General features: G+C 45.0%; 1 protein-coding gene across 1 annotated transcript in view; it reads right to left on the reverse strand.

The window, feature by feature from the left end:
- LOC138602417 (unconventional myosin-XVIIIb-like) overlaps nt 1–14,431 on the reverse strand; it is a 53,251-nt gene that overhangs the window by 17,108 nt on the left and 21,712 nt on the right. The window contains exons 16-32 of the mRNA XM_069673891.1: nt 14,114–14,194; nt 12,560–12,680; nt 12,305–12,452; nt 11,097–11,280; nt 10,866–11,016; nt 10,340–10,449; nt 10,186–10,251; nt 9,972–10,100; nt 9,734–9,877; nt 7,773–7,862; nt 7,571–7,690; nt 7,333–7,438; nt 5,585–5,709; nt 5,321–5,475; nt 3,078–3,201; nt 737–937; nt 543–653 (exon numbers count right to left, since the gene is read on the reverse strand). Coding sequence (XP_069529992.1) covers nt 543–653; nt 737–937; nt 3,078–3,201; nt 5,321–5,475; nt 5,585–5,709; nt 7,333–7,438; nt 7,571–7,690; nt 7,773–7,862; nt 9,734–9,877; nt 9,972–10,100; nt 10,186–10,251; nt 10,340–10,449; nt 10,866–11,016; nt 11,097–11,280; nt 12,305–12,452; nt 12,560–12,680; nt 14,114–14,194 — 2,166 coding nt within the window. The remainder of the gene's footprint in view (nt 1–542; nt 654–736; nt 938–3,077; nt 3,202–5,320; nt 5,476–5,584; nt 5,710–7,332; nt 7,439–7,570; nt 7,691–7,772; nt 7,863–9,733; nt 9,878–9,971; nt 10,101–10,185; nt 10,252–10,339; nt 10,450–10,865; nt 11,017–11,096; nt 11,281–12,304; nt 12,453–12,559; nt 12,681–14,113; nt 14,195–14,431) is intronic.

Raw genomic sequence — 14,431 nt, forward strand, 5'->3', positions numbered from 1 at the left:
CTCCTGCATTCTGCTGTCGTCCATATGCAGACAGACAACAACCACACTCGCCACGCAACTACAGGTGCATCAAAAGCCCGGCGAGCAAAGAGCCACTAAGATTTGTCGTCTGGGAAAACAATGTACAGACTTAAAAAAAAACATTAAACGGACCAGAGCTGTTTCAGAAAACTCATTTACAGGCTTCACAAAGCACCAAGCACTGTCAAAGGAAAGAGAAATCCCCTGGACACAACAAAACACAAAGATTACAGAGAGAACAGAGAGGGTTTGTTTTTCATACTTTGTTATTCAAAGTAAACAAATGAAGGACGAGCTCGGGTGCAGGCATGTCTTCCTAAAGCTTTGCAGAGCTATCGAGGTCTAAAGCCTGAACACTGGACTGATTGTAATAACACCTGTTGGATCGGGAACAAGTGCTGTAGCAGAAACACTTGGACGCGCCTGATGGGGACACTACTGGTAAACTCTGCATGGCTTTAGGTGTTGTATGCTGCCATGATGACCTGATGTAATGAATTCATTGTGCTGTGTTGACGTACCCGTCTCTGAGAGGACTTGTGCACATCCTCCAACTCCTCCTCTTTATCCTCCAGCTCCTTCTGATGCATCTGCTTCATCCGCTCCATCTCCATCTCAAAGCGCATGTGGATCTGAGAGCGAGGAGAGTAACGAGGTGAGGCAGACAGCAGAGAGAGAGACAGTGTCTGAATGTGTCTGTGAGCTGTAGGAGCACCTGTTGCTGCTGCTGTATCCTGGCGGTGAGCGTGCTGATTTCCTGCGCCCTCTCGCTGGCCTGACTCTCCAGGAGGCGAAGCTGTTTCTTGAGGTCAGGCAGCGACTCGGAGGCGAGATCGACGGGTAGGCTGAGGTCGCGGATCTGAGCGCACAACTCCTCCTTCTGCTTCTGCAGACGGTCCACCTCTGACTGGCTCTCCTGCACACACACCCACACAGATATGTAAGAAAACACTCAGTTCATCCTCCAGCTCAGACAGACTCTGTTTGTCCTCTGGTTACCGAAGCGTCTCTGGAGCCGGGGCGGGTTAAACGGCCTAATCTCGCTTAAGGATACTTTGGCTGGTTTGGCCACATGGGAGATATAAGCGAAGTCAGAACACAGAGACAGAAAGAAGTAAACTGCAGAAGTTTCTCTGAGAGAGGAAGCTGTAGGTCTGATCTGAAACTAACCTCAACTACAATATGATGCAACAAAAACATAATGTTATCTACAAACCAGATTATGAACAATTATGGAAGGTGGAATTTAGCTAAATACGTTTCATAAAGCTCTGTTCTTACGTAAACATTTTAGGAAGCTGTTTCCCCTCCCTGTGCAGCAGAAACAAGGTATCTACATTTAGAGATTTTAAACGTTTTCCGGATAAACTGAAGGATTATCGTGTTTGTTCGGGCTGATATTATTATTAGAGGTCACAACAGGAGTTTTGGGAACAGAACGTCCAGATGTTTCTGAGGTTGAAGCATTTTCTGTGGCGGGGACAGGAATAATTACCTCAGCCTATCAGTATTTAGCTGCAGGAAGTTCACAATGTTCAAGATGCAGACGCTGAGTGAGTTCATTTGATAAAGAACCTTGTGATTTAAAGAGAGGTACGACTGGATGCTATCCATGCAGGAAGCTCGCATTACCCCTGTTGGGCAGACGAAGAGAAAACAAGAGCGGTACCAGAACAGAACCCTGAGGTGCCCCGTTACAGCCGCCTTCACTCACCTCCCCGTGTGAGACTAATTATGTCGGAGTGTGTGTGTTCGTGACAGTCGTGTATCCTCTGGGTCGGAAATCTCATTCACCTGGCGCTGCCGGCTGGAGAAGACTGATTGGTTTCGGCGCCTCAATCAGAGGAGAGCGCTGCCGACTTCCCCTTTAAAGATCTGGCCGGCTCATCGTTCGGGGCGCAGCTTTTGAATGAATTCAGCTCTCCTCGTTTTGTGTGCTCTCGCTATTTGTTCTGAGGCTCTCGTTTTGGTACCTGGACGGGGTCAGGGATTTAAGTAGTTTTCACACTAATCAAATCCCTTTGTTACTCAATAACTTTGTGTCCAAGACCAACTGGTTTATGGTACATCCCTTCCCCTCACGAGCCGGGTCGATTAAGGGGTTTGCTTATACTTACTGTATGTCCAACAGTAATACAACTTCCAGCATCAGTGGCCTATGTAAAGAGTGCAGTCTGTGTGCTGGGCCCGGCTGTTCAAAGGTAATCTGATCGGATTAAAGCGATCGGATCTTGAAAGCTTATTATTCAAAAGAAAAAAGGATAAGATGAGGTAATCCAGTCTTGGCTTTTATCTGAATGAAAGCTCCAGTTTGGCTTGTTAAAAACGTACGAGTAGGATTGGGAAAACTTTGATCCATGAAATTTAGGATAACCCTGATCCCAGCAGAGGGGAGGAACTGTTTAAATATCTTGCTCCTGAATTACTAATTCGCTGCAGTGACACAGCAGGTGAGGTAGACGTTAGAATTGTGGAAAAAATTAAATATTTTGCTAAACAGCTTCAACATCAAACATGAAATATTCTAATAAAAGCAAAGTAAACAAAGTATGCAGCATGAAGTCCCACTCAGAGAGCTGATAATCCGGATTTAGTTTATCCTTAAACGTCAGTTTGATCAGGTTGATCATATCCAGTTATCTTTGAACAACCGGGATAAACAGAAGCTGGATTAGCTGATCCTGGATAGAAAAAAAGTGGATATCTGAATCTGGATCTATTGAACAATTAAAGATGAATAAACTGTTAAACTCAGATTATCTCTAAAGTTAACTGTTAGAAAGCTGATGGCTTTAGAGATACGTGGTTCTCAGAGGACAAACATACAGAAACCTTAAGGAAACGATGCATTACCACCAAACAGTGTGTAAAGTAGTTGGGGAGTTTTAAATGCAGGACTTGTGCTGGAGTATTTTCACAGTGTGTACTTGCACTGAAGGACTGAACAGTGTGAGATGCTTTTTATCTTACTCTCCAGGTCCCAGCTGCGTCTCAGTGTGGTTTTCGTCCTGGTTTTGTAGAAAAAATTACTTATACAGTGAACAAAAAATCCAAACCTGCAGGCTGCGGCGCAGGGTGTATATTTCTGCCCCCAGAGCTGTGTTCTCCTGACAGGCTTTGTCCTTCTGCTCCCTCTCGTTGTCGGCTTCCTCCAGAGCCTGAGTCAACTCACTGTCAAACCTGAACAAACACAGAAACAACAGGAAGGTGTTTCAGGTTAATACTGCACAACTGCTTTAATGCAGCTGACCAGAAGTAAACCTAGTAAATCTATCTTTCCTATCTACCTTCTTTAACTTCAGCACCTCGGAGAGATCTCAGAGTATTTCTTTTACCATTGCCATTTCATCCTCGACTGCACACAGCAGCCCGGAGACGACCTTCAAACTGAAACTCCGGCCTCTTCTTTCCTCTAAAACCTTTTCTAAAAGTCAAACCAATTACAGAAGCAGCCTTTAAATAAACTCATTAATCCTGCTTCTATCAGGCGCAGTAATGATGTTAGCCAAATCTGATGGAAAACATTTACAATCTTCCGTCTGACCTCAAAGGACTTTATGAGTTTTGTGTGGAAAAATAAGCTCGACTGGCCTTTTTAATCACAACATTAATATCTCATGAGAAGTTTAATTTCATATCAATTTGTACCTCCAGATATTTGTGAGAGGAAACAATTTCAAGCTGCTGATTCTTAATGAGACTTGGCGATGCAGCATATTTCCTCTTTCAAATGTCGATAACTCGCTCCTTCCTCTGATATTAATGTGGAAATAATTAACTACACACCATTTGAACACATTTTTTGGACTTTAAAGGGTAACTCTTCTTTTAAACCTGGGCCTTGTTTTTACATATTTTTGAGCTCTAAATGTCTAAAAGTTTTGCAATTGCTCCAGTAGATCAGTAGTTGTCGGCTGCAGCCACAAAACAGGCAGTAATGGTGCCCAATCAAAGTCCAAGTGTGTGACAGCATTACAGAAAGGATCCCTACAGAGATAGACCTTTTTGTTACAGAGGAAGATGATTGTTTTAACCACAAACAGACGTTACATTGCTCTCTTCAAAGACACCAGACTCCATTAAAAAAGCAGTCATTTTAAGTTGCAGAACACGAGGGATTATGGTCTTCTGCTGCTGTATTGTTCAGTTAGTTTGTGCTATTGTTTGTGATACAAATATTGTGTTTGATCTGGTCTAATCATTTAAACACCAAATTGACACAATGACTAATAAAAGCTGAACCGATAGAGGAAGCAGATGACCAACAACTCCTGTTTTTCTGCAAGGTAAAATGAGTGTTTTTGTCAATGGAGTCTTGTGGCTTTGAAGAGAGCGATGTAATGACTTGTTGTTTCCACTGACAGGCTCAGATTGTTATTCTAAGTGTCTGACAACATTACAGAAAGGATCCCTACAGAGATAGATCCATTTCTTAACAAGAAACAGACGTAACATCGCTCTCTTCAAAGACACCAGACTCCATTGACAAAAACGCTAATTTTACCTTGCAGAGAAACAGGAGTTGTTGGTCTTCCAAGGCCTCTATTGCTCCGTTTGTTTCAGTCATTGTGTCACTTCGGTGTTTTAAATGGTTGGTTTGGATATATATTATTAATATTTGTATCACAAACAATAGCACAAACTAACTGAACAATACAGCAGCAGAAGACTATAATCCCTCGTGTTCTGCAACTTAAAATTACTGTTTTTTTCAATGGAGTCTGGTGGCTTTACAGAGAGCAATTTAACGTCTGTTCCTGGTTAAAAAATCACCTTCCTCTTTAACAAAAAGGTCTACCTGTGTCGGAAGAGTAACATGTTTTCGTTACCTTCTTAAAAAGCCACCAGACTCCATTGACAAAAACAGTAGTTTTACGTCGCAGAACACAGAAGTTGTTGGTCTACTGCTGCTTCAATCAGTTACTTGTTTGTGTCATTGTGTGTTACATGAATATTGTGTTGGATCCAAACTAAACACCAAAGTCACACAATAATGAAATAAACTAATAAATATAGGTAGAAGTAGGGCAGTCACTTCTGTGTTCAGTGTCAGTGGAAACAACAAGAACTTTTAGTGGACGACCTTTGATCCATCAAGGATTATGTTGCAGCCGTTACAGCCTGTTTCACTGCTGCAGGATGAAGACATTCCCAAACTTTCTGTACCTTTTAGTCATTTAGATCTCAAAAAAAATATAACAACAGGGACAATGTTTAAAAAATCTGACATTGCTCTTTAATAGAGAGTGAAAAATCTGATGTAAAGAATAAGATGAATCTGTAACAGTGAGAGACAAACCTTCTCTGTTTGCGGTCCAGCTCGTGCATGCGGCTCTGCAGGCTGTCAGTGAGGACTCTGGCGTCCTGAAGGTCAGAGGTCACGCGGCGACAGTGACGTTTCAGCTCTGTGGCACTCCGCCGGGACTGCTCCAGCTGGGCCTGCAGAGACGCCACCTACACACACACACACACACACGCACACACACACACACACACTGTTATAACCCTCAGAGATTTAATCTCCCATCAGTGTGTCCGTTCACGTCACGGCGTCCTGTCTCACCTTGGTATCGAGCTGTTGTCGCGTCTGTCTCTCCGTCTCCAGTTTTTCCTCCGTCTGCTTGAGTCGTCTGCGGACAAATTCCACCTCCGTCTGGCAGCACTCCAGCTGCATGGCCAGCTCGCTGTCTGTGTGTGGGGAGAGATGGATGTGACTTTGTCTGGGGTGACGGGCAGGGTCACTCAAAACCGGGGCTGCGGTCGAGTGGTGAAAAAAAAAAGTCCTCCTGCGTCTTTCCTAAACACTTTTGCTCGACCTCAGTGGGAAACATCGTGAGGTGAGGTGAAGGACTTTGGAAAGGACAACCTCCTCTCTTTAGTATTTACAGAACTCAACCAGCTCTTATCGATATACTCCAAACAGACCAGGTCACAACGCTCAGTTAGGAACCTTCTTAAAGAAAGAAGACTATTAAGAGACAGCCCAGGACTTATTTTAAGCTTTCCAAGAAAGGTCAAAGATTATCCCTCTTTTTTTTATCACAGCTAAACTGTTAGTCTCTGTATTATCTGTTGTTGCTGTTTGGTTAGCACTCAAAGACAAGTACCGTTCAGACCAGTGCAGGCTTTATTGGTGCTTCTTAAAGTACGCTGTAAACTCTGTTGTTCTTCCACCACCAGTGCATTCATTCGATGTCGTATACGTCCTGGAAGATCTACAGGCTGTTCCATCTTTGACTTCTAGTGCCCTCCTTGTCGTATATCGCACACTAGTTACAGAACTACACTATGAACAAAGCTACATCCCCAAACATGACCGCAGAGGATGTTATGGACAAAGAGATATTTTAGCTGACTCGGATATTAAGCCATATTTATTCTAGCAGAATATACAGCTGAAGCAATGCATCATGGTACATGTAGTAACTCCTGGCACGGCTCAGCAGGCAGGAGGAGTTAACTTTGTCAGTAAAGCATAACTGAGGAAATTATGCTTCAATTGACTGATTGGACGTCCACATAAAACATGGAGAAAGTTCCCTCTAAGCAGCTGCTGTCATACTTCATAGGTAAGACTTTGTGACACCTGACCAGCTGATTTTAGGTCTTGAGTCCTGGTGAAAAAATATATCTTACTAAAAGTGGGATTTGAAGTTCTGCAGTGTGAAATTCTCCATCTCGTTAAGATTAAAGTCGTAAATTTGCAAGAATGAGTGAGAATATGCTGCCCTAGTTTTTGCATTTTGTCATTAATCAGTTTGTAAAGCCGTCGTGTCGTCTCCTTCAGAACGAGCTGTGCTGTCGAATCCTAAACAACATTTAGAATTGTATTTAAAGTAGGTTTGTTTCCTGTCAGTATCCGTCAGGAGGTCGTAGGGTAACCTCCATGTGTGACGGTAACCCCTGGGGCAAACGGGGAAATTTGTCCTTTTTTTATGGCAAATTTACGACTTTAATCTCAGTACTTTCAAGTTTTTTCTCAGAATATTCCTCTTCTCCTCCGGCTCAGGAAGCTGCACAAGGTGTGAACAGGTTAGCTTCATCCGGCTGAACAGGCAGCTGTGCAGGTAAGACATTTTGGTGACTTAGGAAACTCGTATGAGTAAACCTCTTGCAAAAAAGTGTGAGAGTATTCAGGTTAGAAACTGAAAAGCATTCAGCACGAGCCCTATTTTCTGAGCCACTCTTTCATTGTAACCCTTGGCAACTGTGGCAGTAACATGTCCACAGTAAAATAAGAACGACTTAAACGAGGACATTGTCGCTAAGAAACACAAACACAAGAGACGAGCAAAGCCTCCTGATCGTTACCTGTTGCCGCTCCTCTCTGACTCGCAGCCATCTGGACTCTCTGCTTCTCCTCCTCCAGCTGCTTCTCCAGCGTTTCCATCGTGACCTTACACTGGTCTAGACGAGTCTGAGGATGAAGGAAAGAGATGTTTGGACGCACTACTTTTCAGGTGTGTATACCCGTAAGGAGAAGAGAGAAGAGTCATCACTTCCTCTGTGTTTCCTGAGGACTGAGTAATAGATTACTCTCTTGCTCTACCTGCAGCTCTTTGTTCTCCCTGCCGAGTCGGAGTCTCTCGGCCCTCTCCACATCCAGAGCCTGACCCACCGCGTCACCACGAAAACGCTCATCGCTTAGCTCAGATGTCACAGCTGTAACCTACACACACAGACAGAGAAAACATGAGCAGAGTGTGTGTGTGTTTGTGGAAGTGTGTGTGTGTGCGTGCTGCAGAACAAACCTTGGTCTCCAGGCTGTCTGCAGTCTGCCTCAGCTCGTTCCTCTCCTTCTCTGATTTCTCCAGGCGTCGTCTCAGAGCCGATATCTCATCCTGACAAGAAGAGAAAGAGCAGCGTCTGAACTCGTCTGTTTCATGAACTGTTTGTTAGCATCTTTTCTACCATCTCATCTCTCACTGTGCTGACAGTCCACCTGTTGCTGCAGAGGATCCTCGCTGCAGAAACGTCTCCTCGTGTTTGTCTCATCACCTGTAGCACGCTCAGGCTCTGTTTTCATTTGTCGTGATCAATATTAGACGCTGTTAGTTATTTCTGTCAAGTTCAAATTCTTTTTATGCTTTGATTAAATAAAGGAGGATCACTGAGCTTTAGAGGTGCTATGAGGTGGATTTGATCTTTAACCTGGACGTTTCAAGGCTGCGTTTCAGCTCCAAAGCAGCCCCGGTCAACCAAGGAGTGCCCCAGGGCTCCGTCCTTGGACCTCCTCTCTTCACCATCTACATGGTCCCCCTTGGCCAAATCACCCGCCACCACGGCTTAAGCTTCCAAATCATCCCAACAGTCACTTGTGGCCTGCCTGCACAACATAAACACCTGGATGTCATCTGATTTTCTCAAGCTGAACAGCAATAACGAGAGCTCATGGTTGGGGCACCCAAGGCACTGCTCGGGAAGGTTGGAGATATCCTCGTTGACCTGGACGGCTGCTCTAGCCGCCCATCCCCAGAAGTCTGCAACTTGGGTGTCATCCTTGTCTTCTGCTACCTCAAAGACATTTCCTGACTCCGTGGCAGAGACCCTCATACATGCCTTCAGCACATCCCGTCTGGTCTAACGATACTCAGCACATCCCTGGACAGGCTTCAGTATGTGCAGAACTGTGCTGCCAGGGTTCTGACCACCACCAAGCCCTAGCAACACATCACCCCCACCCTAACCCACCTTCACTGGTATCTTCTATAAAATCCTCCCTCTCACCTACGAATCCCTCCATGTCCCGGCCCCACAGCAGCTTTCTGACCTCAGGCGTGCTCACCGTTCCACACACCCGCCTGCTGACTTTTGGGGCGAGAGCCTTCAGTGTGGCAGCCCCCACCCTGTGGAACTCTCTCCCTTTTGAGATCTGCATCCCAACCATTCACTCATTTAAAAAACTGCTCAAAACCAACAAGATCTACAGTCAATAAGAACCGTTACCCAGCTCACTTTGCCTTTTTTTCCTTGTACTCGTGTGTGTTTGTTTTGATTTGAACTCCCACGTAAGTTCTCGAAAGTTATTTGTATGCCAGAAAAGGATTTAGATTATCCTAATACAGGTTTGTAAAATGCCTAAAATTTCAGGATGTTGTACGACATCCTGTCGCAGTTTGCAGTATGGAAGCCAGCATGTTGTTTTTGGCTACTCTGACCCAGAAGAGAAGATACGTCACATCGACAGAGAACAGACAGATGGGCAGACTGCGACGGATGTATGAGTAAGAGGATCAAAGTTAAAGGCATAATGTTATGATGAAGAAATGATTGCTAAATGTATGCACGCTGCATTAACAGTAGATACTTCGAAGGGATGCTGCAGTACGTACGACAGTTAAAAGAAAAGGTAAGAGGATTGGAAAGCAGGGCGAGTGTAGCTAAGCTAAGCTAGGTGCTATCAAACTTTATCGTTTAATTCTTTATCATCATCTTTCCAAATATCAAAATACTTGTATTTATGTGTTGGTCTTTCATGCCCTTAATGACAGAGAGAGGACAGTGGATAGTGTCGGAAACAGAGAAGAGAGTGTTGGGATGACACGTGGCAAAGATTCAAACCCGGGCCACCGCATCGACGACTGCAGCCTCTGTACTTGGGATGTGCTGAGCTAAACTGGCGCCACGTCAAACTATTTTTTAACAGCCAAACATGTGTGTGTGGGGTCCCGGGTGTGTGTGTGTGTGTGTGTGTGTGTGTGTGTGTGTGTACCTCTTTAGCCCGCAGCCTCTCGTTGTCCATGTTGACGTCGAGCTGAGGACGCACTCTGCAGAAAAGTTTCCACCAGCTCCACTTGGCTGCGACCCTCAGAGCCCGGAGGTTCCTCTGCAGACATCTGACCGCCATCTGCTGCACCTGCACGCACACACACACAGACACACAGAAATGCATAAGATCTGCGTCTAAGAGGATGGTTGTCACTGAACGAAGACGAGCATGTGACACTAACCTTGAGTTTTCTGTACTTCTGACGAGCCTGGTGTCCCAGACAGGCGGCCTGTAGGTGGACCAACCAGCCGGTGACCTGCTGGTCCCTCTGCTGCTCCAGGTAGCGCAGCACACCTCGCTTCATGAACACCTGAGACACAGCAGAGAGAACACCCATGAAACACCACAGCAGCTGGACTCATGTTCTGCTGTTTGATCACAGGACATGTTCTCACCCTGCTGGCGCCGACGACAATGCTCTTTCGATCCAGATCCAGCTCTGCCAGCAGCTCCTCCACCGCCTGACACACAGAGAGGAGAGTAAGGGTGAATTATTCTGAGCTGAAGATAGTAAAACAGGATGTGTGTGTGACGGAGCGAGCTGCTGACCTTTCTCTCATCGTGGCTGACAAACATGGAAGCGTAACGTTTCATAATGGGAGGAGACAACGCCTGGAAGTGACACCTGAAGTCACTCAGAGTCATGTGCTCTGGGTAACCTGAGAGAGAGACGGAGAGACAAACAGTTCAGACTTGTTCTCATCATCTAAAGGAAAGCTCACATCTGGAAACTAAACCTGAGCGTGCAGGAAAACAGGTGTGAAGAAACGTAATCACTTCCTGCAGAAGCTGAAGCAGGAAACATTTTTAGACTAATTAAAGTAAGATTTACATAAAGACAGCAAAGAGGAGAGAGTTGGTAACAAGGAGCAACACAACAAGAGAAATACAACATATTCAGAACATCTTCTGCAAGTTGTACAATTATAGTGTAGTAAAAGTTTCCATCCAACACAAAGTGGAACATAAAGTACTATATTTCCCTCTGAGATGAAGGTAGGAGGGAGAGGAGAGTAGCATGACGAGAGAGGACTTAAAGACAGTAACTGCTTGTGACAGATGATGATGGTCTGACCTGTGCGGTGCAGCTGCAGGGCCGACAGGATCTGTGTGGAGTGAAGCTGAACTCGGAGAGCCGGGACATCAAAACTTCCACTGTCGCCCTTCGCACTCACACACTGCAGGAACACGGGCCGGGCTCGACGGATCAGGTTCACCAGAGCGTCCTGCACGGTGGGGACAGTGAGACTGAATCCTCACAGGCACGAGTACTCTGAGGACAAACTGCAGGTACAGGTACACTTACCGCCTGTAGTTTGACTGCGATGCACTGGGAGTGTCTGCGTATGGCCGCCATCCCTCCACTGAAGGTTTTCCTGATGGTGCCGTTCCTCTGCAGGGAACGTGCGCTGCCTCCCTCCAGACCCCCCAGACCTCGACACAGAGGGGGCAGAGAGATTCTGGGGGTGAACATGGCCTTCACTTCGCCTCTGAGGAAGACAGACAAGACAAGGTGGTTATTCTGTGACAAATGGCATGGATGGAAACTGACAAAGCTTGTTGAACGGAGGTCGATTATGTCATTATGGGGGATCACGTTCTGCCTGCTTTTGCTCTCCACACGGACTATTTCTCCTGCATACACTGAAGACTGCTGACAGGTGATTGGTCAATACTACTCGGCTACAAACAGAAACCGTACTAAAATCTGTTCCAGCGCCTACGTTTGTATTAGAATCTGCAAATAAAGATTATAACCTGTGTACTGTGATTCATAAATCTGTTTGAAATTGTTTCCTAACATCTGCTGAGATTTGTAAATGTATATTGGGACTCGTGGATGCGTGCTAGGTTCCTTTACACTCTCACAAATCTGAGTAAACAAACGCAGATTCTCTGATGTCTCTCTACACACAATTGCAAATAACTTTGCTACAATAATACCTCCATTTTAGTGCATTGTCCCTGATGTCAGTTGCTAACGATCATCCATAAATCCTTTGAGAAATTATAGTCAAAAAACAGTTTGTGTTAACACCAGAACCTGCCTGAGAATCGTCACATTTTAAGGTTTCTTCATTATAAAAGTATTTCAGTGATACTCGTCCGAACATCCTTCGTTACACTGTAAACAGGAGCTGCTAAGAGCTCATTCTGCGTACTTTTAAAGTTCCCAAAATGACCAAAACGAATATGTGCTTCGAGAAGGAGCCCACCTTTTTTACATTAAGCTTCACATCGCTGAAAGGAGTCAGGGACTTGAGAGTGGCACAGCGTCAGACTTTTAAACTGTCTAAAATGTAACTTTATTTTCCTGCATAAAGACTTAAAGAGCAGCAGAACATGAAATAAAGTTCAGTTTGTCCTCAAACCTTTGGCCATAAAAAGCTCTTTTCGTCTTCTCTGGTGTAAATTTCATCTTAAGGCCAATCAGACGTCAGGGGACTATAATTAGATGTTTACTCAGACATAACATCCTGTTTACCAGCCTCCCGGGCCTTTCAGCACACTCACATGGTGGAGTTCTGGAGCACACAGATGGCGTTCAGAGCAGACGGGTTGTTCTGGATCAGGCCGAACCAGCCCGTTAGGTCGTAGCGGATCGGGTCGCAGCCCATGAGGTGGTTCACCTCGCACTGCAGCGGCTGCTCGCACTGACGCACTGCAGGGGTGGAAAGAGTTATCCAAGAGAAAATGAAACATACTGTAGAGAGAGAGAGTGTGTGTGTGCGTGTGTGTATGTGTGTGTGTGTGTGTGTGGGTTTTTACCAGTGTTGCTGTAATACTGGCAGACTCTCTCCAGGGCGCTGTTCTCACTCGAGGCTGGTGTCACCATCTCCTCATCCAGAACCCATAACAGACCTCTGGGGTCTCCATCTGCCGCCCGGACCTTAAACACACACACACACACACACACACACACACACACACACACAGAATATATAATTACCATAAAAGAGAAAATGAGCATAAATTGTGCAGAAGCTTGGAGACTCTCTCGCTCTGTCAGATGGTGGATGAAGGGAAAAAAAGAGAGAACATTTTCCCAATATTTACACACACACACACAAACACACACACGCACACACACACACACACACACACACACACATAAATATAAACAGTATACATATTGCTCTGATTGCAGGAAAATAATTGAAGCAACTGAGACATGTACAAACAATTTAAGAACTGGACTTTTATTTTGGCAGCTGTACGGTCGGTTTAACGCTCTTAAGATACATTTTATTTTGTAAATCCACCAGAGCCAATCACACTCTTCACGCCTTGTGTGAATATCTCCCTTCCCTGGTATCATCTTTAAGAGTTTGCGCAGGACAAGTCAAAGCTTCTGTTTCAAACCCTTCAAAGGGAAACTCCAGGGATCTGACATGGCACTTCTAAGAAAGTCTAAGAAGCTGCAGAGGCCGAGACATCCTGACATTTAGTCCCGAGTATTCAGCTATGAGCTCCAAAAACACACGATCCTACGCGTACCCAAATCCAACTGAAACTAAATGCACATTAACCTTTCGTTAGTTGACCTCTCTGTTCAAAATCACAAGCCGTTTCAGGGTCATTCGGGGTTCTTGCACCATTTTTATCAAATCAAATTCAACCCTTGTTAAGACCTTTACCCTTTAAGACCTCAACAAATACAATCAAAGCCCCACGACGACGAGCTGCTGCTGCGTAGCGCTGGTGCTTTGAGATCTTATGTGGGATTCACCAGCTTTCATCCCCACGGTCCCTAACGAGAATGTCTTTCGACATAAACTGCACCTTGTGTTGTCGTTTCTTGCTCGCGCCAACCGCCTCCGAAGCCGCTCTCCTTCCAACCAGTTTTGGCTAAACCTGCATCTCCCCATCTTCGCTCAATTATATCTAACCACAAGTCACCGTCTGTAGTTGGCAAACATGACGTGAGCAAGTAAGGCTTGTGGAGTCTCTGAGACAGTACAGTCTGCTAAACTCTTTGTTACGCTAATGTTAGATCGCTGCGTGACAATCTTCCCGTCAGCCTTAAGCGCACCATCCGCACATTGAGAGTAAACGTACGACAAATTATGACCTTAACTGACCTGACTTTAAGACTTTTAAGACTTTTTAAGACTTTTTAAGGAGCCGCGAGAACCCTGTGATTTAATCAGACTACAAAGCTCCTCTGTGGACATCACATGCCTGTTTTCACAGCTCCAGTGATGCTCCTAATGAAGAGCAAGCTGACATTTATATATAAAATCATTTCTGTTAAGAAGGTTGAGCTGCACAGTTATCCTCTGTTCCAGCTTTGTGTGTCTTAAGTTGGTCAGTGTCGTGTACCTGTGGAGGCGGCTGGTCGATGGCCGACACCACCTCAGCCGGGCTGTTCTCTGGACACTCCAACTGCAGAGGGATCTTCTCCTGAAACACACACGGAAACATGCAACACAACATATTATTAATGATTCACTAACATGCATTATAACCAACAGTAATAGAAAAACAGTCTATAATTATACTTTGAAGGGGACATTTCTCTATAAAGGATATTCTCATATTTTCATGGGTTTCACATTTTTGGTTGTTTATTGTTCACCGTGAGAAAGTGAAAACTGCATGATAATAATTTAAAAAGGTCGCCTCTGAAACGGGCCGTTC

The sequence above is a fragment of the Semicossyphus pulcher genome, unplaced genomic scaffold, assembly GCF_022749685.1.
Source record: "Semicossyphus pulcher isolate SPU_LCO1_2020_fin unplaced genomic scaffold, fSemPul1.0.p SCAF_22, whole genome shotgun sequence".
Classification (NCBI taxonomy): Eukaryota; Metazoa; Chordata; class Actinopteri; order Labriformes; family Labridae; genus Semicossyphus; species Semicossyphus pulcher.